General features: G+C 43.6%; 3 protein-coding genes across 5 annotated transcripts in view; 2 read left to right on the forward strand and 1 right to left on the reverse strand.

The window, feature by feature from the left end:
• The window catches only part of LOC146702350 (uncharacterized), a 54,698-nt gene extending 38,713 nt beyond the window's left edge, over nucleotides 1-15,985 (forward strand). For 2 of the 3 annotated variants that reach the window (XM_085468809.1, XM_085468808.1), the window contains exons 3-4: nucleotides 12,643-14,163; nucleotides 14,631-15,985. In XM_085468809.1, coding sequence (XP_085324935.1) covers nucleotides 12,643-14,163; nucleotides 14,631-15,125 — 2,016 coding nt within the window. In that variant the 3' untranslated portion in view covers nucleotides 15,126-15,985. Of the gene's footprint in view, nucleotides 1-4,619; nucleotides 5,388-12,642; nucleotides 14,164-14,630 lie in introns of those variants that run through there. The other variant, XR_014922297.1, reaches the window with a different exon arrangement.
• LOC146702351 (uncharacterized) lies at nucleotides 5,415-7,826 on the reverse strand. Its single transcript, XM_085468833.1, has 4 exons — nucleotides 7,310-7,826; nucleotides 6,917-7,168; nucleotides 6,259-6,348; nucleotides 5,415-6,087 (listed from the first exon to the last, which is right to left on the reverse strand). Exons 1-4 carry the CDS (start codon nucleotides 7,437-7,439, stop codon nucleotides 5,828-5,830), a joined length of 732 nt encoding a protein of 243 aa, XP_085324959.1. The 5' UTR covers nucleotides 7,440-7,826; the 3' UTR covers nucleotides 5,415-5,827.
• Nucleotides 15,986-16,351: 366 nt separating the features above from the next.
• LOC146702352 (E3 SUMO-protein ligase ZBED1-like) lies at nucleotides 16,352-24,917 on the forward strand. The gene is made up of 3 exons (XM_085468812.1): nucleotides 16,352-19,668; nucleotides 19,970-20,120; nucleotides 20,226-24,917. Exons 1-3 carry the CDS (start codon nucleotides 18,398-18,400, stop codon nucleotides 20,670-20,672), a joined length of 1,869 nt encoding a protein of 622 aa, XP_085324938.1. The 5' UTR covers nucleotides 16,352-18,397; the 3' UTR covers nucleotides 20,673-24,917.
• Nucleotides 24,918-24,940: the final 23 nt, after the last annotated feature.

Below are 24,940 nucleotides of genomic sequence, written 5' to 3' on the forward strand. Positions count from 1 at the left end.
GCTGAAAACCCAATTGCAGGTTGCAGGGTCCACACCTAATAGCATCAGCTTTTCCACCAACTGCTGCAGAATGATCGTGTTAAAAGCTGAGCTGAAGTCGATGAAAAGGACTCTGGCAGAGGGGTGTTCTTCCTCTCCAGGTGTGACAGCATAACACGGAGTGTGGTAGAGAGAGGTCATCTTCTGTAGATCGGTTGGTCCTGTATGCAAACAGAGATTGACAGACCACATGACTTTCGCGCATTGCATGTTGGGTACGAGTGGCAACAAAATCTAAACACTGCATCAAGCGCTAGTATTTCCAGCACCGGTAATCATTAATTCTGCGGTTTTAATCCCTACTTGCATTTTATTTGCCTCCAAAACAGTCATGTACAAAAAAACGGAGAACACGGCAGGTCCGTACAAAGACAGACTTGAAAAAAAGGAAATCTTTCATCACGCACATATTTATTATTATATGGTCCTAAGTGTGAGTGCATACACTCACAAAATGTTTAGTAATTTCAGATCCCTGCAACAAGCCCAGGTCCAGTTTACTTTGGTGATTTGGACTATTCCATTTAACAGATGTGTTTTTTTTTCTTTTATCTCCTGTACAGGCCAACACAATCTATTTGTCGTTTCAGGTTGTAGTATTACACAACTTTCAGATCAAATAGAAATAAAATGAGTGTTTCGTAATTCGTTCAATTCTCTTTATTTATAACTGGCATTATTGTTTCATTCTATTATAGAATCTTACAAGAAAGAGGCAAAATTGTATTCAATTGTGCTTTATTAGCTGCTTCGGCAAAGAAGCAAATCAACAATGCAAAAAACTCCCAAAAAACATTGCAAAACAACATAGTGGAAAACAGTTATTCATCACTTGATTGCTTCAATACAACACTTGGGCACATATATGCAGAACTTTTACTGGCTGTTTTGATATCGCTCTCTCTCTTAACCGATGAAATCTCGCTATGGTAACAGCTTTAAACTCGGTCTGACCCAGGTTGATAGAGGGCGCCAGTCTGGATCGCATTCCAGCATTTTGTAGGCTGGTTTTCCTACAAAACACAACAAACATTAGCCCGCAAAGCCACAGTGAACAAAGCAGCATAGCGCAACAAATTCAATTCAAATCAATATAAGACTTATTTGTAACCTACATCAACAATTATGTTATGATAAATTACGTAATAACTACAACAGAAGACTTACCTTTGTGGAAATGCTTGGAGTGTTCTGGGACGTTACATTTGGTCTTCGAATGGCTGCAATCCAGACCATCCATCGGCTCTTTGTTACTTTGGAAACATGGCTTGAACAATTTCTCTTCCACGACATAATCCGATAAAAAGCGATCTCTTTACCCGTCGGCTTCCCGTGGCCGTCATGCGACCGGCTATTGCAGTTAATAATACCACAGCTTCATGCCATTTTTTTTCTTTTTATCGCTGTGTGACTGTTTTCATGTGAAAGCCTGCGTGCGCTAGTACCGCTTGCCACGCGTTCCCAGAATCCTTTGCGGTTTTACCCCGGAATGACGAATGACGTCACATTTTAAAACTCTACTGAAGGGGATCCAGGTCTATTAGGAAACATTCCATGATGTGCTTCAAAACCAGCCGCTCGAAGCATTTACTCACAATTGGTGGCCACAGGCCGAAACTCTATCGTTCCGCCTTATCTTCGGGGGAATGGGCTTGTAGTCCGTAATGTGTTGGAAGCCCTGCCACAGCCATCGTGGGTCCTTGCCACACCTAACGTGGCTGTCCATTTTTTTTGGGCATTCAGCCTCTTTGCTTCTTTAATCCCTTTTGACAGGTTCTTCCTCGCTAGACTGTAAGCTGCAGTATTCCCAGATTTAAAGGCTTTGTTACGAGCTCTCAGCAAAGGGCGAACCTCCCCGGTTAACCATGGTTTTTGGTTGACTTGCTACTTCATGGTTTTGACCACTGTCACATAATCTATACGATTATTAATGTAGTCAGTGACAGACAAGAGTATTCCTGGAGGTCACTAATGTTGTTGAATGTTGTTGGTTGGTCGCAAAACAGTCTGTCAGTGCAGAATTGGCTCCTGGTGAGCAAATTCTAACTTCTCTGACCACTGGCTGGTCCTGCTTAGAGCAGGGCAACATGACCAAAAATATTTGTCACGATATAATTTGAAAATTTGCAATAATGATATAACTGACGATATAATTGACTTTAGACAAAATACTTTACAACTCCACAACTTTGTTAGTGCAAAAAAACAAACAAATCTACGTATTTTCACTTAAACAAGCATGCAACCCTCTTCTCCCACTCTTCACACACTAATAGCAACACCGCAGGAGAAATGCCAGCACAGGCATCCAGTATTTGTAGTTTCTCGTATCTCGCACATCTCGTATCTTCACACCATAGACAATTGCCTTCAGATGAACCCAAAAATAAAAGTCTAAGGGGGTCAGATCGGGAGACCTTTGGGGCCATTCAACTGGCCCACGACGACCAATCCACAAACTGTTCATCTAGGAATGCTCGCACCTGGCACCCATAATGTGGTGGTGCATCATCTTCCTGGAAGAACTCAGGGGACGTGCCAGTTTCAGTGCATTGTCACAACCCGGCTCATAGGAAGTGACAAACAAATGGGAGACCACACACAGGTTTCTAAAGGCTTTAAGACATATTTAATGAAAATAAGGTAAAGCAACTTAAACACAATTTAAAGGACATAACAGCCATAACTGAAACTTCCAAATGAACAAGATGGGTGCCAGACAGAGAGAGCCAAAGCCAGCCAGTGCCCTGCTGGTTCAGTCAAGGTGTCTTTATATACACTGGAACTGGCCTCTCAGTTGTGCTGCATCAATAATTGGGTCAGCTCCACCTACCTGCAAGAAACAGGTAAGAGAAAAAGCAAAACACAAGGCCAGCCCACTGGCCGTCACACTTCCCCCTCATAGAACAGGGTCTCACCCTGAATTGGCAAACACATTTACATTATGAATTTGCAACTAGAAGAACATGCATATATTAAATCCATAACATATATATACACACACATGCAACCTCACTTTTAACACCTTTTGTATGCTCAAAAGTCATCTTCAGCTCAACTCCAACCTCAGCAACCTTGGTACCTAGGAGCAATTTAAGAGGAAGGAAAACGATACTGGAGAGGACATACTTCAAAGCATATGAGGAGTGAAGCTGCTGGTTACAAAGGGGCACGGGACAAAGCATCTGCCAAGACATTATCTTTGCCCTTAATGTGCTGGATATCCAAATTGTAACGGTGTGTTCACACCGAACGCGATGGACGCGAATAAAACGCCCCAAACGCCCCTAATTTGACGCGTGTACATTCGCGTCTCAACGCGTGTCCAAGAAAAATCCATCGCGCGTGAACCGGAAATGTGGGAGTTTCCATCTTTGCAAGATGGCAGCTGTCGAGCTAGCGCTTGAAGAGAGAGTCTCCCTTCTCTATTTACTGTGGAGAGCAGAGCAGCAGCGTAAAAGACGTCCTCGCCGTACCTGGGTCCATCAAGTCCTCCAGGCGCGTGAGCAGTTTGGTGAGTTTCACCATTTGCTCCAGGAGCTGCGCCTGGATGACGGCAGATTCCAGCGATATCATCGTCTGTCACCCGGCCAGTTTGAGGACCTGCTTTCCCGCGTCGGTCCCAGAATCGCCCGCCTAGACACCAATTACAGGCGCTCAATCCCACCTGCAGAGCGCCTGTCCGTCTGCCTGAGGTTAGTAAAAGTGGTCAATACGGTAGTCCTTTATTGATACCTGTGCTAATATATGCTAAACCATCCATTTATACACTGCTAACATGGATGTGCTATGCTAACAGTGAATGCTGTCGGCGTTTACTGATGGCATAGCACATCCATGTTAGCAGTGTATCGTGTATACACTGCTAACATGGATGTGCTATAACAGTGAATGCTGTCGGCGTGTATAAACTATCGTTTATACACTGCTAACATGGATGTGCTATGCTAACAGTGAATGCTGTCGGCGTTTACTGATGGCATAGCACATCCATGTTAGCAGTGTATCGTGTATACACTGCTAACATGGATGTGCTATAACAGTGAATGCTGTCGGCGTTTACTGATGGCATAGCACATCCATGTTAGCAGTGTATCGTTTATACACTGCTAACATGGATGTGCTATGCTAACAGTGAATGCTCTCGGTGTTTACCGATAGCAAACTGGTACTGTTTATAATATTTCTAGTGATACTCAGATGGTCTCATCAAGTCCCGATTTAATTCGATTTATGCTGTTATCAGTGGTTGAATGATAGCATGGCTGTGGTGTCATAGGTATGCTCTCGGTGTTTGCTGATATCAAACTGGTATTAGGACCACTGTGGGTTAATCTTTGTAGTGATACACACTCCTTTTGTTTATTTATACCTGGTTTAATTTCTGGGATAGTTGAATATTTGTATATAATCACTGCAGACTGTTTTAGATTATATCAAATATATATCATGTAATTATCCTTATAATTACAAAATGTTTTATGTAAGATTTATGTTTTGGAATTTGTAATTTTGGAATTTCAATAATGTATTTTGTAACTGCAGTACACATAATACACATTTTAAACAATTTTGTCCAGGTTCCTTGCCACCGGGGACTCCTTCAGGACCATCGCGTTCAGTTTTCGAGTCGGTGTGTCCACGGTGAGCCAGATCATCCCCCAGGTAGCGACGGCCATCTGGGACTGTCTAGTGGACGATTTCATGGCTGTGCCTTCAACTGAAGACTGGCGGTCCATCGCAGAGTGTGTGAAGGCAACGTGTGTTCTCCACAATTTTCTGCGCTGTGTGGACGAGAGAGGGGCACCTGCTGTGAGGGGTGTGGCACCTGCTGTGGTGGAGCCGTTGCAAGGCCTGGGTCGTGTAGCAGCAAACAACTCCTCCAGAGAGGCTGTCCTGGTGAGGGAGAAGTTCATGGCCCACTTCTCGGCAGAGGGAGCTGTGTCTTGGCAACCAAAGGAGTAGCCTGTTTGAAGTCTGAGTGACTTCCCCACAACGGCTCTTTTAAGAGCCACCCACAAACCTCTAAAGAGTGTTCCTGTCTTTTTAAAATTTTCTTAATAAATGGATCTCTACTCCAAAATAACCTAACCTCTCTTTATTCTCTTAAGTAACTTGTCTTCACTATGTTCCTATAACCAGTGTGATGCAAAAGTTTGAGCAACCTTATTAATAGTCATTATTTTCCTGTATGAATCGGTTACAGTAAAAAATGTCAATTACATATATCATATAGGAGACACACACATTGATATACACTACATATTTATGTTATTTCTCTTTTTATGTGTTGCCAATATATGCACCTGCTTTATTTAGTGTAAAGTTATTGCACACTTTCTGTAAATCCAGTGAATTGCATTTCACTTCTCAAATATCACTGTGTGTGTCTCCTATATGATGTATTTAACTGACAATTTAAATTGTGACAAATAACGATTTGTACAGGACAATGATGGCTATTAACAAGGTTGCCCAAACTTTTGCATCCCACTGTATCAGTATATTTTGTCATTAGTATAATATGAAATAAATTCTACTTGTGTCAAGTCGGGTGCCAATATTTGCTGTGTAGTAGAACAGAGACATTTGTCATTATAAATGTTTATTTGATAAAATATATAAATTCAGTAATAAAAAGATTCAACATAAATATATGAAATTTAACTATTTACAGAGAGACAGGAATAAAAAGGACCCAGCTTGGAGTGGAAGAGCCTCAGGGGAGAAGGAGGAGAAGAATAAGAACATTGTTTCTGCCCTGGAGAGCTGCTGCCTCATCAGAAAACTACTGATCATTAGGGTCCAATGTTTCCAAATTTAGCACAGCTGTGCTGTTGTCAAAAACTAATTTATGAATTTGGAATTTCACGAATTCTCGTGTCTGAGGCGGCATGCTCTCCAGAGCAGGAACAAGGCCGAGGAGGAAATACTCTGTTGCAGACGGGCGTGGCCTCTTTAGGGACTCCAGGATAGCCAGCTCCACCGCCGATGGACCATCCTGGGACCCTTCCCTCGACCGCCTTCGAGCTCTCCTCCTCTGTGGGCCTGTAAAAAACAGAACAAAACACCACAAAGAAATGAGAAGGCTGCTACTAGATTGTCATTTTCAAAATTGAAAAAAACCAGGATATGAACAGATTGGTTGTAGATATTTAGTAAAGGTGATCACAAGGGAATCCAAGCAAGTAAAAAGCTATCAGTGCTTGATGTTCATACCTGTGGGTGCAGCAGCAGGAGTGGAGGGACCAGGGACTGGGGAGTCAGGAGAAGCAACAGGGGAGGACTCTGCTGCATGATAACTTGACTCTATCAAGACAATATTAAATGTTAACAGGTTGAAGACAATAGTCATAGAGAATATTATATTATTATATACTTATTATTATATACAGTGGTCTCCCATTTATTGCAGCACATGAACAGTAGTCACAGTTCTCACAAGTTGATTCTCAAAGTGCAAACCTTTGTCGATTTTAAAACGTAAAAGTATTATGCCGCGCTTTTTCTCCGTCTGCGGCGCCACTTTTGTGCGCCTTTTTTGCTCCCGGTGCAGGTGTCTATTTCCGAATGAGGGTCATAGTTATGAGTGTTTTTGTGCTGTTTTTTTCTATTTGAAGTGATGGTTATCAAAACCAAACATGATAAGTTTGGCAAGCGCAGGAGACACGACACGGAGGAGATTTGTCATTTGGGCTGCAGAATGCAATGCGCATCGTTGAAAGCTGTACGGTGCAATAAAAAAAATCAGCGAAAAGGCGAGGCAGTGACGGATGAACAGCGGGACTACTGTATACTGTTTATTAATAAACAAAATATATTCCTGTATGACAACACGCATAAATTAACTGCCTACATTAATTAATTGTAAACATACCTTCTGACTGACACTCCCCTGCTGCCTCTTCGGGCTGTCCCTGGTCCTCGGGGGAGAAGTTCTCCACGGTCCGCACCATATTACCGCTGGTCTCCCGCGGGGTGAGGAAGGGGTCCAGAAACCCCATGACCGCGAAGAACTTCCATCTCCTCCCCGATCCTGCTGCAGACCCACTCCTCTTCTCCTTCTCTGACCTCTTCTCCTTATTATAGGTGTCCCTGAGGCTCTTCCACTTTCTCCTGCAGATGTCCTCTGAATAAACGCATTATCTGGTTAGCGGAAAGGTATTTGTACAACAGTGGGAAAATCGCGGGACAGTAGGCGCGCTTGCTAGCTTTTGCACGGCTTCATCGGGTCAGTCTGAAAATTAAAAAGAAGAAGGAATGAACTTACCAGGTTGCCCGATCTCCTCACTTATGTGTCTCCAAGCTAGGTCCTTTTTATTCCTGTCTCGGTAGAAATAGGAGCTGGCATCATATAGCTCGGGGTGGTTAGCCACGGCGCTGATCAGCTTTTCCTCCATACTGAATGAAGAATGAAGGGCTTTGGCTGGATCTGCCCCTTTGACCTAGGTCAGAGCCACGTCACCAGGCTCCTGATTGGTTGTCGCGGCGCGATTTGACGCTGGAGTTCAGATTTTTCCAACTCGAGCGGTAGACGCGAAACGCGCGTATGCACAAAGTGCAACACAAAAACTCACGCGCGTGGTTTTATTCGCGCGTCAAACGCGCCTGACGCGCTACACTGACGCGCGTTTCGCGCGTCAAACGCGCCTGACGCGCTACACTGACGCGCGTTTCACGCGTTTTGGCGTTTTCGCGACGCAAATCTGCTTCCGAATTTTCGCGGGACCCGCAATCGCGCGTCATCGCGCCTTTCCATTGACTTTACATGTAAACCTGACGCTCTATTCGCGTTCGGTGTGAACACACCGTAAGGCTGCAAAAAGAGAGCCCACCGCATGAGCCTCTGATTTGGGTTCTGCAATGAGTTCAAGAAAGTGAGAGGGTTATGGTCAGAAAATACCTCAATTGGCCGAGCAGAATCTAAATATACCCTAAAATGCTGCAAGGCCAAGACTAATGCCAAAGCTTCCTTTTCAATAACCGAATAATTCAGCTGATGGGAGTTGAACTTCTTGGAATAGAAACTAACTGGATGTTCAGTACCTTGCTTGTCAGCTTGGACTAGAACAGCACCTGCACCAATGTGGCTTGCGTCCACATACAGCTTGAAGGGCTGATCCAGACGAGGTGCTAAAAGCACAGGTTCAGAGCACAGTAAAGCTTTTACATCCCAAAAAGCTTGCTGACATGCTGCAGACCAAATAAACTTTACTTTGGCCTTCAACAAATCAGTCAGAGGAGCAACCACTGTTGGGAAGTTTCGACAAAAACGGCGATAATAACCGACCAGACCCAAAAATCTCATGAGTTCTTTTTTGGTAACTGGAACAGGGAACTCTTTGATGGCCAACACCTTTGGATCAACTGGCCTCACATAACCTTGGCCCACAACCTTACCAAGATAGGTCATAGTTGCTTTTGCAAATTCACATTTTGCCAGGTTGATAGTCAGATTTCCCCAAACTAGTCGTTCAAACAGAGTGCGAATACGATCCAGATGATCCTCCAGGTGCTACTATATACCACCACGTCATCTATGTAAACAGCACAGCCTTTCAGCCCATTAACAACCATATTCATGAGTCGCTGAAATGTAGCTGGAGCACTGCGTAAACCAAAACCCATGACTGTATATGAATAAAGACCAGATGGCGTGATGAAAGCAGATATTTCCTGAGCTCTGGGAGTCAGTGGCACCTGCTAATATCCCTTCAACAGATCAAACTTGCTCACATATTCTGCTGCACCAACTTGGTCAATACAGTCGTCAATATGAGGCAAGGGATAGGAATCGGGTTTGGTCACTGCATTTACTTTACGAAAGTCTGCGCAACAACGTGGTGATTTATCAGCTTTTTCAACCAACAAACATGGGGAAGCCCAGCTTGATGATGATTGAAATGTTGTTGCACTGCAATGTTGTTTTCCAACATGTTGATGCGGAAGGAGAAAAGAGAGAGCCTGACAGACTGACGGATAAAGGACGAACATGATATGGTTTCAACAAATTAACCTGGCAAAGTTGATTTATTTTCCGGCGATCTGGTGTAGCAATCTGATAATTCTGTTCAGACAGTTTCTGTACCACGGTGTAAGGCCCAGCAAACCGTGCCTGGAATGGTGACCCTGCAATTGGAAGAAAAGCCAAAACCTGGTCACCCGCACTAAATTGCTGCTCTTCAGAACGCCGGTCATGAAAATATTTCATCTTGACCTGAACCTTTTCAAGGTTCTGTTTCGCCAACTGACCTGCCACATACAGTCCGTGCCGAAAACCATTAACCTAATCTATCAAGTTCACTGGTGGTTCACCTGACAACCACTTATCGCACAGCATTGTCAATGGTCCCCGAACTTTGTGGCCAAAGACCAAGTCATTTGGGCTAAACCCAGTACTCTGGCCGTCACAGCATAAAGAGGGAAACACATCATCATGTAGCAATTTCAAATATCCAGTGGCGTTGAGGTTTCCATTGATGAAGAATGGACCCACTATCGTTGTACCCCATATACCACACCAAACCATCACTTTTGTTGTTCCAACAGTCTTGGAGGGATCCATCCAATGTGGGTTAGAGTCAGACCAATAGCGGTGGTTTTGTTTGTTAACTTCACCATTCACATAAAAGTTTGCCTCATCACTGAACAAAATCTGCAGTGTGTGAATGCAGTAACCAATGACCTGGTTACTGCATTCACCAGATATCAACACAATTTCGATCCGCTCCTCATGTGTTAAACTCTTCAACATGTCAATGGCTGTGAACAAAGAGAAACTTGTAAATAAGTCATGAAAGAATAAAGTTACATTGAAACCAAGCACACCATTGTTTTTCTTGAGACATTACCAATAAGTTTGATGTGTCACATGACCCTCTTCCTATTGAAAAAACTAAAGTTGTATCCAAGATGGCCGACTTCTAAATGGCCACCATGGTCACCACCCATCTTGAGGAGTTTGCCCCCTCACATATACTAATGTGCCAATAACAGGACTTTAGAGACAAAACCTGCAGCTCAGATTCTAGCACAAAAAGACATAAACACAGAGCGGACCCGACGCATCAGAATCGCTGAGCTCCGACAGCGTGTCCGTCTACGGGCCGTCGGGTGAGAAAGCCGAGAAAGACAAAGCTGATTCTGATGCGTCGGGTCCGCTCTGTGTTTACGTCTTTGTGTGGAATCCGTGTACCTGCTCTCATTTGCTGTTTGGTGGTTGTTGAAATAGTTTTGTGAGCTTTAATCTGAGAATCTGGCGTTTCTGGCAAAACACAGTTCTATTTAAAAGTCAATTCAGGATTTAATGAATCGATATCACTTTATTCAAGCTACTCATCTCCCTCTTCCAACTACACTTTCAACTGGACCAAGGCCAATCAGAGAGGTCCCGCCCCTGACTATCTCTGATTGGTTTAGTCCACAATAGGGGCATAATGTGTGTCTGTTGTTGACCACACGGAGAGTTGCAGAAATTATTATTTTTTTTTTATTATCCAAACAGTTGGTCGCACTGGTGCAACCAAATATTTTTTTTAGTCGCACCACTGAAAGCTTTGGTCGCATTTGCGACCAAATCGGTCACACTCTAGAGCCCTGGGGGGTCATATGATTGTTGGGCTTTCTATGTATCTACTGTACAACATAAAGCGCCTTGAGGTGACTTTTGTTGTGATTTGGCGCTATATAAATAAAATTGAATTGTTTGTTTACCACCACTGTGGTTAGCTGCCACCATTTTACCCGTCTGTATCTGGAAGTCCCACAAGATCTTAGCTCGGTCATTCTCCTCCACCTTACGGGGCGTCTCCCATTTTGACCTTGGGACTTCCAGGTTATACTCGGCACAGATTTAAATAGAACTATACAAGATGGCGCGGCCACGTCCAGACGCCTTCCTGACCACTCCGCTCCGACTATCTACTTTTCTTGTTTTTTACCTATTTTTTGCTCTGGTTTTCATCCCAAAATCCTCTAGTCTTATAGTTTAAGACAGCGGATCACTTATAAACATCGATGCCAAGGTTGCACATCTAATCTTGGACACTTTTAAACCCGACCCTTCCTGTCCGCCAGAGATTCTACGCGGCGCGGAGAACAACAAAGGACGGGCCGCTCATCCGAGGCGCAGAACAAAGAAGCGCCGGGGGAAACGCGCTGGTATTAGGAACAGACTGAGACAGCAGGCACATCGCGCACCACTGCCCAGTATCCTACTGGCCAATGTACAATCCATGGAGAACAAGCTCGACGACCTAAGAGCAAGGGTCACCTTCCAACGTGACATGAGGGACTGCAACATTCTGTGCTTCACGGAGACATGGCTGACCCCCACCGTGCCGGACCAGGCCGTAACTCCGTCGGATTCATTGTTTGTGCTCCACGCGGACAGAACGGCAGAGTCAAACAAAACCAAAGGTGGGGGAGTGTGTTTCATGGTAAACAGAAAGTGGTGTGATGCCAGGAGCATTTCTACTCTCTCCAGCGGCTGCTCGCCACATCTGGAGTTCCTGAGCATTAAGTGCTGCCCTTTCTATCTGCCCCGTGAGTTCACCTCGGTCATCGCCACGGCGGTCTACATCCCACCCCAAGCGGACACAGGTATGGCTTTGTCCGAATTACATGATGTGCTGAGCTCGCTTCAAAACAAGGACCCGGGCGCAGCCCTCATTGTAGCAGGATACTTTAACAAAGCGAACCTCAGACAAGTCATGCCAAACTTTTACCAGCATGTCTCGTGTCCAACGAGAGGGGATCGAATTTTGGATCACTGCTACACGCCATACAAGCAGGGCTACAAAGCTGTCTCACACCCGGCCTTTGGGAAGTCTGACCACAACGCCATCTTCCTCATCCCCCAGTATAAACAAAGCATACGGAGGGAAGAAGTAACCACGAGGGAGGTAAAACGGTGGACTGCCCATCTATAATCACACAAGGAAACTTATTGATAGGTTTGTCTAGCATAAACCTATTGCTGGAATGCCAAGACAACTCTACTACAATGGCAAGAGCAAGACGCAAGTCACCAGAGCTCTTTGTTTTGCTCGTGCACGAGGGAAAGAACCGTCATGAGCGCTGTTCCTGACGCTTGAACCCCAGTCACTCTCAGTTAGCTTACCTGTAGCTCTGCTCTTTATTGTGGTTAGAATAGTATAGAAAAGAATTCAACTTTATTGTCATTGCACTTGTCACAAGTAGGGCTGCCACGATTAGTCGACTAGTCACGATTACATCGTTTTAAATTACATCATTGTCAACAACTAATTTAATAGTCGACGAGTCGTTTGAAGTTTTGTAAGATCCCAAAGAGTGTAATAACTGAGGGGTGACTGTGATGGCAGGGGGATATGTTTGCATGTGGGGCTGTGCACACGTCATCACAGATCCTCTTCCTTAAAGGCGTGAATAAAGGTTTCCTCAGCCAGGACACGTGAGGGCATGATATCCCATAGCACGTGTGTTGTACCGAGTGTATTGACTGAAAAGGAACTACTTCAACCTTTGGTTTAAAACTAGTGTTAGTGGAGGAAGTTTGAAGGTTGAGTTTGTTCCACGACTGCATTTCACTCACTGCCTCTGTTTGTATCTCTGTCACTGCAGGACCAACATGGAGCGAGAAGTCAGCGCTCTCAGGAGGCCGACAAACCTCACAGAAGAAAGAGAGAGAAAAAATACAGCTGTGATGAGTGTGGAAAGTCGTTTTCCCTTTCTCGAAACTTAAAAACTCACCAGCTCATCCACCGTGGAGTTAAAGCGTACAGCTGTGACTCCTGCGGACAGTCTTTTCACCGTCCTGACAGCTTAAAAAGACACCAACTCATACACAGTGGAGTTAAAGCATACAGCTGTGATGAGTGTGGGAAGTCGTTTTCCCTTTTTCGAAACTTAAAAACTCACCAGCTCATCCACCGTGGAGTTAAAGAGTACAGCTGTGACTTCTGCGGACAGTCTTTTCACCGTCTTGACAGCTTAAAAAGACACCAACTCATACACAGTGGAGTTAAAGCATACAGCTGTGATGAGTGTGGGAAGGATTTTACCCGGGCTGGAAGCTTAAAAGCACACCAACTTGTTCACAGTGGAGTTAAAGCATACAGCTGTGAGTTGTGTGGAAAGTCTTTTAACCGGGCTGGAAGCTTAAAAACACACCAACTCATCCACAGTGGAGTTAAAGCATACAGCTGTGAGTTGTGTGGAAAGTCTTTTACCCGCGCTGGAAGCTTAAAATCACACCAACTTGTTCACAGTGGAGTTAAGCCGTATAGTTGTGATGAATGTGGAAAGTCTTTTACCCAGGTTGGAAACTTAAAAAAACACCAACTCATCCACAGTGGAATTAAAGCATACAGCTGTGAGTTGTGTGGAAAGTCTTTTAACCGGGCTGGAAGCTTAAAATCACACCAACTGATCCACAGTGGAATTAAAGCGTACAGCTGTGACTTCTGCGGACAGTCTTTTCACCGTCCTGAAAGCTTAAAAAGACACCAACTCATCCACAGTGGAGTTAAAGCATACAGCTGTGAGTTGTGTGGAAAGTCTTTTACGCAGAGTGCATACTTAAAAACACACCAACTCATCCACAGTGGAGTTAAAGCATACAGCTGTGAGTTGTGTGGAAAGTCTTTTACGTTTTCTGAAAGCTTAAAAAGACACCAACTCATACACAGTGGAGTTAAAGCATACAGCTGTGAGTTTTGTGGAAAGTCTTTTATGTTTTCTCAAAGCTTAAAAAGACACCAACTCATCCACAGTGGAGTTAAAGCGTACAGCTGTGAGTTGTGTGGAAAGTCTTTCACCCAGCCAGGAAGCTTAAAAAGACACCAACTCATCCACAGTGCAGTTAAAGCGTACAGCTGCGACATTTGTGGAAAAACCTTCCGATGGCCACTCAGCCGTAATATTCACCGACGCATTCACACCAAAAAGGATTTTTGCTTCTGTGATCAGTGTGGCAAAATTTTTGTGACATACAAAAACTTACATCGGCACATGTTTACCCACACTGGGAAGAGACCTTATAAATGCGAACTGTGTGAGAAGACTTTTAAATCTCCACGTTACCTCAAATCACACCAAAAGATTCACAGCAGAGAGAAACTCTACAAGTGCAGTTACTGTGAGGTATGTATTTTTCTTTTTACAGTTGTAGTTAGTTTGAAGTATTATGTGAATGAAGTTTAATTTCAAAACTAAATGAGACATGAAAACTTCATGTACAGAATATTCAGTCAAATCTGACACAATTCTCCTGAAACTTTCCTGATGTTGGAAAAATGTAAAGTTTTAAAAGCTCCTCCCCTTCCTATCAATCTAACATTTACACTCCAATAGATGCATCGGAGAGCAGCTTGGGGTTTGTATCTTGTGGCATGCAGAGTAGAGCATCCAGGAGTTTAATCACCAATCTTCCCAATAATTAGATTACCTACAAATTAAGAGTTATTGTAAGCCAGTAAGTTGAGTGTTATAATGTAAATAGTAAAATGTAATTGGATGCTGGCACAGATGCTCTTTATTTCAGGCGGTGTTCAAGATAAAAATGTTGAAGGAATTGCCTGACCTTCACTGTCTTTTATGTCTTTGTTTAGAAGCAGAGCGACACAGATGGATCCACTTCTCAGCCCTGTCGTCACTGTGGTGGTGAGAAGACGTTCAATCAGCAAGCGAGCCTAAAACGACATCAACGCAGACACACTGGAGACAAAATGAACTACTGCAAAGAATGTGGGAGAGGCTTCACCACACCAAGTGAATTAAGACAACATGAACTCTGTCACAGTGACGTCAAAAAGCAAGTCTGTGACCAGTGTGGGTCATCCTTCACCACTGCGGATCATCTTGAAGTGCATAAACAATCCCACGCTGTAAATAAACAGTTTCATTGTTACCAATGTGCAAAAACATTCACTTCATTATCTGCTCTGTGCAAACATCAGCAGTATCATGCAGAACCGAAATCATTGGATCACAATGAATCTGAAGAGACAGAAAGATCCTCTTCTGGTTTCAGGATCAGACTTAAAAACCTTGAGATCAGGCTCCACAGAGTTCAGATGGAGTCTCCTGTAAAAAGTGTCAGCTGATGTCACACTTGGATCTGATTTCTCGACTTTCTGGGATTTAGAAAGTTTGAAAGATATTCATAAGATCATTAAGGTTTTTTTTCTTTCCTTTAGGGAATTTTACAATGATATAGTAGTCATTTCTCCAAGGTGGCGTTTGTGTGTGCGACTTAACTTTATTTAAATTTATTTGCGTATATATTTTGCAAAGTACGAGACTTAGAATCAAAGTCCAAGTCACAAACTCTCAAGATTCCCCCCCCCCCCCCCCCCCCAAAGACACTTCACACTTTACAACATCTTTTTCTGTGATAGATTATTGCTCAATAATGTTGATTTGAGGGTTAAGCTCACGAGAGCCAATGACGCTTTTGGCCTTATGGCGCCTCAAAATGCCAATTACCGTCTGAATATTCTAGGGCACCTACAGCCACCTTTGCTTTTGCCTCTGCGTCACCTGGTCCAGCCTCTAGGTCTGGGTCTGCAGTCAACCGGCCGCATTCCAGGCTATGGGTTGGGCGCCATGGCCGTCGTGGGCAGACCCCCTTCGCCTGAGTCATGGACAGATAGAGCTGGGTGTCATCTGCATAGCAGTGAAAATGTATGCTATGTCTTCTAATGATGCTGCCTAAGAGAACAGACTGTGGCTCATTGTGGCGATTGTGGCTCAAGACTTGGGAGTTCGCCTTGTAATTGGAAGGTTGCTGGTTCGAGCCCCAGCTTGGACAGTCTTGGTCGTTGTGTCCTTGGGCAAGAGACTTCACCCATTGCCTACTGGTGGTGGTCAGAGGGCCCGGTGGCGCCAGTGTCCGGCAGCCTCGCCTCTGTCAGTGCGCCCCAGGGTGAATGTGTGTGTGAATGTGTGCGTGAATATTATATATATATATATATATATATATATATATATATATATATATATATATATATATATATATATATATTATATTTGTGGATATATGACTGACTTTAATTATTACACATTCGCACATAAATACGTTACGTCATATTCAGTACTTTTGACAGTTCACTCTTCGGTCGCTCCATCTTTTTTGGGAAATTCCACATACATAAATGTAAATTTCAAAACTCAACCCCATCATTTAATTTGTTTTTGATTGAAATTGAATATTACTTAAACTCTCTTAAATTAACTTCCAATAAAAAAGGTTTATCATTGATTGAAATTCATTCGGAAATGTTTAACGAATGAGCTGCTATTGTAATGGCCTTTTTACTTTTTTTTTTTTTTTTTTTTTTTTTTGCCTGTCCCATTTGGTTCTTTAGCCATCAGAATTGTTGTCTGAAGACCAACAAGGATACCCAATGGATTTACTTTGCCAAATGGATCATCGTGGCATTGCCGTATTGGTCCATTTGGTCGATCTTTGTTTTTATTATTTATTATATTTTATTTTCAGATGTTACAGACGGGACAGACATGAGTGAGGGATAGGAAAGGGAGGAAGGAAAGGAAAAACAGAAGGGGAGAGGGACAGTGAGAAAGGGGGGGAGAAAAAAAATAAAAATCTCCTGGATCACCTGTTGAGAGAAAAATAGAAAACAAGCAAAAAAAACAAAGCAACATACTAAACACAACACCATCGCATTAATCTAGCTAAGTGTAAACAGCAGTAAATACTAAATATTCAATGTTGTTGTGCAGCACGCAGGACAGATGTGCTTCGAAGTAGCGGCCAAGAAAGGTGTAATTTGGGTCTGCGAGCAGTGAACACCCGTGTGCATACCTGTGTGGATCAGCATGCTTGTATTCCAAAGGTTTTTCCATGTAACGATCTGCTAGGGAGTGTGGGGGGGCCACAGCCCCGTCCTCCAGGATGTGAAGCGGGTATGGAGGAGATCAAAACTCCAGACATCCAGAGGCCCCCAGAACACAAGAGACCATGGAAGACCAACAGAGGGGCAGCCGCGCCACTGTTCCAGTAAGAGCTGAGGAGAGTCCCAGATGAGGGTTCACTCAGCAGCCGCGGAGCAGAAGCCAGGGGGAGTTGCAGTGACGCGCCCATGAGCTCCGCCGGCCCCCAGCTGTGCCTGAGTGACCGAGCCCCAGGCCGAGAGGCCGGGGGCACCCCACCTCCGAAGGGGCCCGAGCGAGCCCCAGGCTCCAGGCCCCGATAAGCGGCCGCCAAGGAGTGAGCCGGTGTGTACCTGGACGCCCACCCCCAGACACAAAGAACCACCAACGCACCGACACCCGAGGGAGTCCGCCACCGGCAGGGGAAGTGGTGGTGGGTGGAGATAGGCCTCCAAACCTTGGAGGGCCTGAGGTGTCCCCAGAGAGGTGGCGTCTGATACCCAACCTGACATATAGACACAGACATACAGGCACACACAGACACAAACATCCATTCCCACCCTCATGCTCTCATATGCACTTACTCCACACTCAACCAACGTGGAGACAGACATAAAGAGACGCTGTACACACGATCACACTCCCCAAGCGTACTCTACAAACTGGGTCTAGGTACCCTTGCCCCTGGAGGGGGGAACTGCACCCAGACCCAGGTGGTGTTACCCTTTTCCCTGCGGTGGGGAGAGGCAGACCACCCCGACTCCGTAGCAGCAGGGAGGCCCCACACCCCAGACCGCAGTCGGACGGCCAACTCCTCCTAGCCCTCCCGCTCCAGCAGGCCGCAGAGAACGGGGGTGGGAGAAGACTCCAAACCTCCCTCCACCCGCTCATTGTAGTGTTGATGCATGTGTGTTCTAAGGTGCAATTAAAACCCAGGAGGGCATGGAGCTACCTGCCAAGGAGCAGCAGGTAAGCGCATAGTCCCTCCTGATAGCCCTTAATGTCTAAGTGTATTTAAAATTGAGAGGTGGGCAACGACGCCAGGGGTGAGGTGTACACCCTGATGGTAATTTGGACTCCGTGATTGTGCCCACCCCCAAGATCCTATATGTATGTGTAATGAGAGTGTGAATAATGTGAATGTCTAAGTTGGGGAAGTAGGTGACCACAGCAGTGAAAGACAAGAGAAAGAAAGAAACCACATGAACTGTGAGCAACAACAACAAAAAAGAAACGAAACGGAAACATTCCAATTAAAGCAATGACGGAGGGTGACGGTGTTATATCTGCTATAGGGGTGGGTTTAAAAAATCGATTCATTGATTAAATTCGATTCTAACTGGAATAAAACGATATCGATTCATTAAATCCTGAAATCGATTTTTTTTTATACATATGTAGTTTGCCGCGTATGAAACTTGCAAGCGGTTAACATGAGGAAATCACGCGAGAGTTAAGTGACCTGGACGCATGAACCATCATGGCTACTCCCGGGAATGTGCCACCGAGCCTAAAGGCAGATGTCTGGCAACACTTTGGATTTAAGAACTGTGAAGACAGTGAAGAGCCGGACAAAAGCAAAGCCGTATGTAAGATGTGCAAAATGGAGGTAAAGCACTGTGGAAATACCACAAATCTCAGAAATCATTTAACGAGGCATCATCCAGATATCCTGCTAGCAAAAACGGCCGACACCAAGCAACGCTCACTCGAAAAGGCATTTGCAGTGAAGTTTGAATCCACTTCTCCACGTGCCCAAAAGATAACCCAGTCTGTGGCAACTTTCATATGTAAAGCTATACGTCCGTACAGCGTTGTTGAAAATGATGGCTTCCAAAACCTCATTAATACGCTAGAACCACGCTATGTTTTACCAACACGCAAACATTTGAGTGAAGTGGTAATCCCAAACATGTATGAAAAAGTGAAACACGATGTTACAGCCTCTCTCAAGTCAGCAGAGAGAGTCGCTATAACCTGTGACAGCTGGACATCCAGAGCAACAGATAACTACCTGACTATCACCTCACACCATATCGACCAGGAGTGGAAACTTGTGTCTCATGTCTTACAGACAAGAACCACTGAAGCAAGCCACACAGCAGCTAATTTATCTGAAATTATGTTCAAAGCAATCGAAGAATGGGAGCTTACAAACAAAAATCCAGTCATCGTAACTGACAATGCTGCAAATATGGTGCGAGCTGTGGAAATAACGGGCTGGTTGCACATTGGTTGTTTTGCCCACACACTCAATTTAGCTTCACAAGCAGGACTGAAAGTTCCAGCTGTTGCTCAGCTGCTTGGCCGAGTGAGACGCATAGCATCCTTTTTTCATCGCAGCACTGTTGCAAGTCGCAAGCTTAAAGAGAAGCAAAAGATACTGAATCTACCTGCCCATAAGCTGGTGAATGATGGGGTGACCAGATGGAACAGCACATTGGAGATGCTGGAACGCTTCCTAGAGCAACAACCAGCAATCTCTGCAGCTCTACTCTCACCTGAAGTGAGGAGAAATGACAGTAATCTCTGTAGTCTTACAGAGGCTGACATAACTGATGGAGAAGATATAGTGAAAGCTTTGAAGCCGCTGAAAGCAGCCACACTGGTTATGTCTGAAGAAAAGTCCCCGACCCTTTCCATCATTGCACCTCTGCATGCACAGCTGCTGGAGAAGATGATCAGTGTCTCTCACGACTCCTCACTGATTAAAGACCTCAAGACTGCTGTATACGACAACTTGAAGTCAAGGTATGTTTATGAATTGTGTGTATATGCCATGAATGAGTGTAACTGTATGGATGCATGTATTACATGAAAATTCTTATTATAGTGAAAAAAAAAATATATATATTATAAAAATGTTAGTTAAGCCCTCTTGTCTAGTAATAGGCCTTTTGATTTTATATCTATCTATCTATAGATGTTTATATATAAATTATGGAAACAAAGTCGTATATTAATGTTTCTGATCTTGCATGAGTGTATGTAACCATGCACATGTATATCCAACATAATAAACTGAGTTAAATGTGCAAAATCTCTTTTCAAGATATGTGGCCCTAAAGGACAAGCTGTACATTGCATCAGCATTAGATCCTCGCTTTAAGGCCCTGCCATTCTTGTCCAAAGAGACCTGTAACAACACATTCTCTCAGTTGGTGTTGGAAGCAGCAGGTTTGGAGAACGTGGACACAGCTATTGTGAGTTACAGAAACAAAAACAAAAAATTATTGGTTTTTTTGCACTACTCAAGTTAGAATATAAATAGTAATTTCTTTATTAATTAAGTTTTCATTTTTCTACAGCGACAGTCTGATGGTGACACATCTGAGGAAACTGTCCCTGACATCTCTCTTGATGGTGTTGATGAAGTGGATTATGCCCCTCCAATTAAGAGGTCAAAGGACTCTGCATTAATTTTTCTCCTTGGGCCAGCCTACTCAACAAAAACCACAGCACCACAGAAAACACCAACTCAGAAGGCAAAGGAAGAAGTGAATCGATACAGGGACGTTGAGCCTGTTGCACTTTCTGAGGATCCTTTGATCTGGTGGAGGGACCATGAAAGGGAATATCCTCTCTTGGCTCTACAAGCAAAGCAGTATCTTTCCATACCTGGGACCAGTGTTCCTTCTGAACGAGTGTTTTCAACTGCTGGTGACATTGTTACCGCACAAAGGAGCTGCCTGACTCCACAACATGTAGACCAGCTTCTCTTCTTGCAGAAAAACCTTACAGTCTCAAAGAAGTGAGAGGGTAGTTATAAATAAGGCTAAATTGCATTAGTTTCACAGAGGTTTTACAATACTGTTCAGTATGTTTTCATTTTTTGAAGTATTTTAAAAGGCAGTTTTTCATTTTCTGATCGGTCAGTTTCTGTCAGTTCACTTGTACACGCTGTGTTATCCTGTGTGTCTCCAAAACACAATAGTGGATATCAGAAAAGCTGTGTGAGACACTAACAGCAAAACTATTTCTCTGAGGTTTTACTGATGTTTACAAAAGATGTGTTCTATTTGCACTGGATCCCTGATCCACTTGAAATGTATGTATGGAAAAAAAATATATACTAATGTTAATTAAAAATTACATTATTTAACTGCTTTAGTATCTGTTCTTAATTTTGAAATTTATGTAATTCATTCACAAGGCTTAGAGGGTTCTTTTGACAGTACATATACAAGGTGAATTATCATAATTTTATATATACTCATATGGAAAAGATATATATAAATCTTATAAAGTTTTTATCTGTCTTGTATGAAACTTGTATGAAAAGCATACAAGAGTGAAAACACATATATCCCTTGAAAAATTATATAATGAAACTTGTATGTTTTGTATACTTACTAAAAAATATATGAAAGTAATGAGAAAGTGGCCACTTTCATGAGTAAATCATGTATGTTTTTACTATTTCTTTTCCATATGGGTATTATGGTTCATATAATAATATTTCGGACTGATTCAAAATCGAATCGAATCGAATCGAATCGTGGATCGAATCGATTCGGGACCTTGTGAATCGGAATCGAATCGATTCTAGAAATCAGTGACGATACCCAGCCCTAATCTGCTATGACATCATATTGATATTACTAGGTTAAACCCATGTTAAAAGAGAAAGTGTGAATGAATAAGAAACGAGTGTAGCGGGTTCTTATCTGGAGTGCAGTCAATATAACCACGGTGTGGTGCCGGGGTCGCGGTAGAGCTGTCCGTCCAGGTAGAGCCGGTCCACGGCGATGACAGCACGGGAGCCTTTCTGGATGAAGCTACGTCGAACTGGGAACAGAACCTTGCGTCGTTCCAGGATCTCTTTGGGGAACTGGTCGTTCACGCTGAAGTCCGTTCCTTTCAGCTCTCTGCCGCGACTCTTCACCTGTTCCTTCTGTTTGAATTGACCGAATTTGGCCACAATAGGCCGTGGTCTCCCGGTCCGTGACCGCGCGCCCCCCAAGCGATGTACTCTATCGAAGTCGATGTTCTTTACGGTGTCCTCCGGCAGCTTCAGGTGGATTTTAATGAAGCTTTTCACCGTTGCCTCTGCGTCCTCTCCGGCAGTTTCTGGAATACCAGAAAACACAAGATTATCTCTCATGCTACGGGCTTGTAGATCGATAACGGACTCTTTTATTTTTTTATTTTCAATGTTTAGCTGGGTCACGTTATCGGTGAGAGATTTGACCGACTCCCGTAGCGTGGCATTTTCAGCGGCAAGCGTTTCCACCTGCTGCTGGCTGAATTCCAGGGATTCTCTCAGAGATTTAAATTCCCGGTGTAAAATCTCCACCAGGGACAGCCTCGCATCGAAACTGGACAATCGCTTGTCGATTGACTCCAGGATGTCTGCGATGTCTTTGCCGGCAGGCGATGTTGTACCGGGGGAGTCTGCCAGGCGATATCTCTTCGATGACGGCGTCTCAATTTTGGCCGGGGAGGATGCACTCTGGGCCTTCTGCATTACTAAATCTTGAAAACAGCGGTCGATGTAATCTTGGAGAGCGTCTAAACTCTCCCCGTTGTCCTCCAGGGTGTTAGAGATGATAAAACAGATGTTGTTAGTTATATGACAATTGATTAGTATATTTGGTAATACTGAAGCTTGAAAAACCTTTGTTAAACTCTATGCTACCATTTGCTTTTTCTCCGCCAAAATTTCCGGCGTCTGACGTCACCTACAACATGGGTCGCTTACCTTGTCCTCGTCTCTTTTTACTTGTTTTAACAAATCAGCCTTAAATCGTCTTCAGACTGTGCAGAATGGTGCAGCACGTCTCTTAACAGGCACCAAGAGAAGATTGCATATCACTCCAGTCTTGGCCTCCCTTCACTGGTTGCCTGTAAATTTTAGGTTTCATTTTAAAATTTTAGTTCTAACCTTTAGGGCCCTGCATGGTCAGGCTCCTCAATATTTATCTGACCTGCTGAAACCACATTCATCTTCTCGGGGTTTAAGGTCATTAGATCAGAGACTGCTGGTGGTACCGCGCACTCGTTTTAAAACTCGTGGTGATTGGGCCTTTCAGACTGTAGCACCACGGTTGTTGAATTTTCTCCCACTGTCTCTTCGCTGCACGCACTCCATTGATTATTTTAAGAAACAGCTGAAGACATTTTTATTTAGAAAAGAATTTGATTAATTTCTTCTTATGCTGTTTTTATTGTTTTATTGTTTTACATTGTTTTATTTACAGTTATATTGTTTTTATATTCCCATTTTCTGTGTTGTAAAGCACTTTGTGATTTTTATCTGTGAAAAGCGCTATATAAATAAATTTTACTTACTTACTTACTGTCACAACTTTCAAATACAAAGTTGTTATGGAGTCTGTCACATTCCCCCCCTTTTTTCTTTTTTTTTTCCCTTTATTTATTTATCCTTCTTATTTCATTGTACTGTATATTGTTACTCTTATTTTCCTTGTATGTCTACTGTACAAACTGAACTGGAATGACTGACCTTTCGCTTTATGGTTTCAATAAAGTTTGGAAAAGAAAAAAACAACCTCTTCGGCCGCTCCCGTCTGCAGTATTTTGCGGCACAATTCTCCACACCCACTGCCGCGCTATGAATTGTGGGATATATGGGACCACGAAGCGTGCACCGGACCACGCTTGATATTTGGGGAAGTCGACGGCGCATTTGGAGCACACTTTGAATTGGGACAGCTATCGTCGCGTGGCGGTGACATAACCACACTTAAAATGCGTACTTCAAGCGTGCAGTCGCTGGTCATGTCCAAATTCATGGGCTGCATCCTCCTGAGGCCGCATTTGTAGACCGATTACGTCACAGCGACGCGCCGAAGGCTGTCCAAATTCGTAGACTCCTCCGAATGCAGCCGACAAATGCGTCCTCCTTTTCCCCGAATTTGAAGGATGGGTCGGGTGTGTCCTTCGTGGCCTACCATATCCCAGAATTCATAGCGCGGCTCAGCCAAACTCCAGTTTCCAACAATGGCGGTCGCTACTAAGTTTTAAAATTACTCATACTAATCTTTCTGTGTCACAAAATAAACTTTTAACATATTTTCAGGCGAGAAAGTAGCTGTGTAAACATCAAATATCTGCTCGGTTTATCAAGGTATCGCATATTTGCAAAAGTGCTTCGACGTTTTCGGAGACGTCTGCTACCCACCAGCTCGATAGCTAGCCGGGAGCTCGAGAACAGCACAACTCCCGGCACATCATTTTCAGATCACCGCGGACTATCGCTGCTCGGGTTAAACGTAATATATAAGTCACTTAGACAACCTAAAAATGTTATTGTTGGGCTTTTTTTCAGTGTTTTGTTTGTTCGTGAGTAAATCGGTTTGGCTGAGATTAAAGTTATTAGATTAGATTAGATAAAATAAAACTTTATTAATCCCCCGGGTGGGTTCCTCCTTGGTTTTTACACAGCTGACTAAACGTGAAACAGAAAACTGATTAAACAGAAGTATGAGACAGTCGAGAATTTACACCAGTGTCCTGTTATATTTTAGATAGCAAGGAGCAGACGGCTGAGTTTATTAAACTCCACCGAGACAGCGGTGACGCTAATCAGAAGGCTAGACCGTCCAATTTCACGGCCGTTTACTTCTGGCCTACCCGACCTTCTGAGGACCCGGCCCACGTAGACCGCGAAGGCTGGGTCCTCAGGAGGATGCAGCCCATGAATTTGGACACGACCTCTTTCTCATTTATTTTGGTCATGCTTATACACTAATCTTTTCTGGCAAGAATTTTGTGTTTTTGTTGTTTCCTTTATCTTTTCTGAGTTCTCTCTTTGTTACGAGAAAATATTGTTTGGTTTCTTTAAGTACCCCATGCACAGGGCGAACGAATTTTATTTGATTAACTTATTGATATTATTGGCTAAATTTCATATACATAAGTCAAAATTTTCTAACGCAAAACCATCCTTTCGGTGCTTTTTAAATGAAACCAAACAATATGTTAAAACCATACAACATTCTCAAAAGAATGTGTCTATTTTGCTTTCTTATACGAATCCCCTGACATTGTGTTTGCTATT

The sequence above is a fragment of the Copadichromis virginalis genome, linkage group LG9, assembly GCF_057382275.1.
Source record: "Copadichromis virginalis isolate Kocher_CV1m ecotype Utaka linkage group LG9, C_Virginalis_male_GT1.1, whole genome shotgun sequence".
NCBI lineage: Eukaryota > Metazoa > Chordata > Actinopteri > Cichliformes > Cichlidae > Copadichromis > Copadichromis virginalis.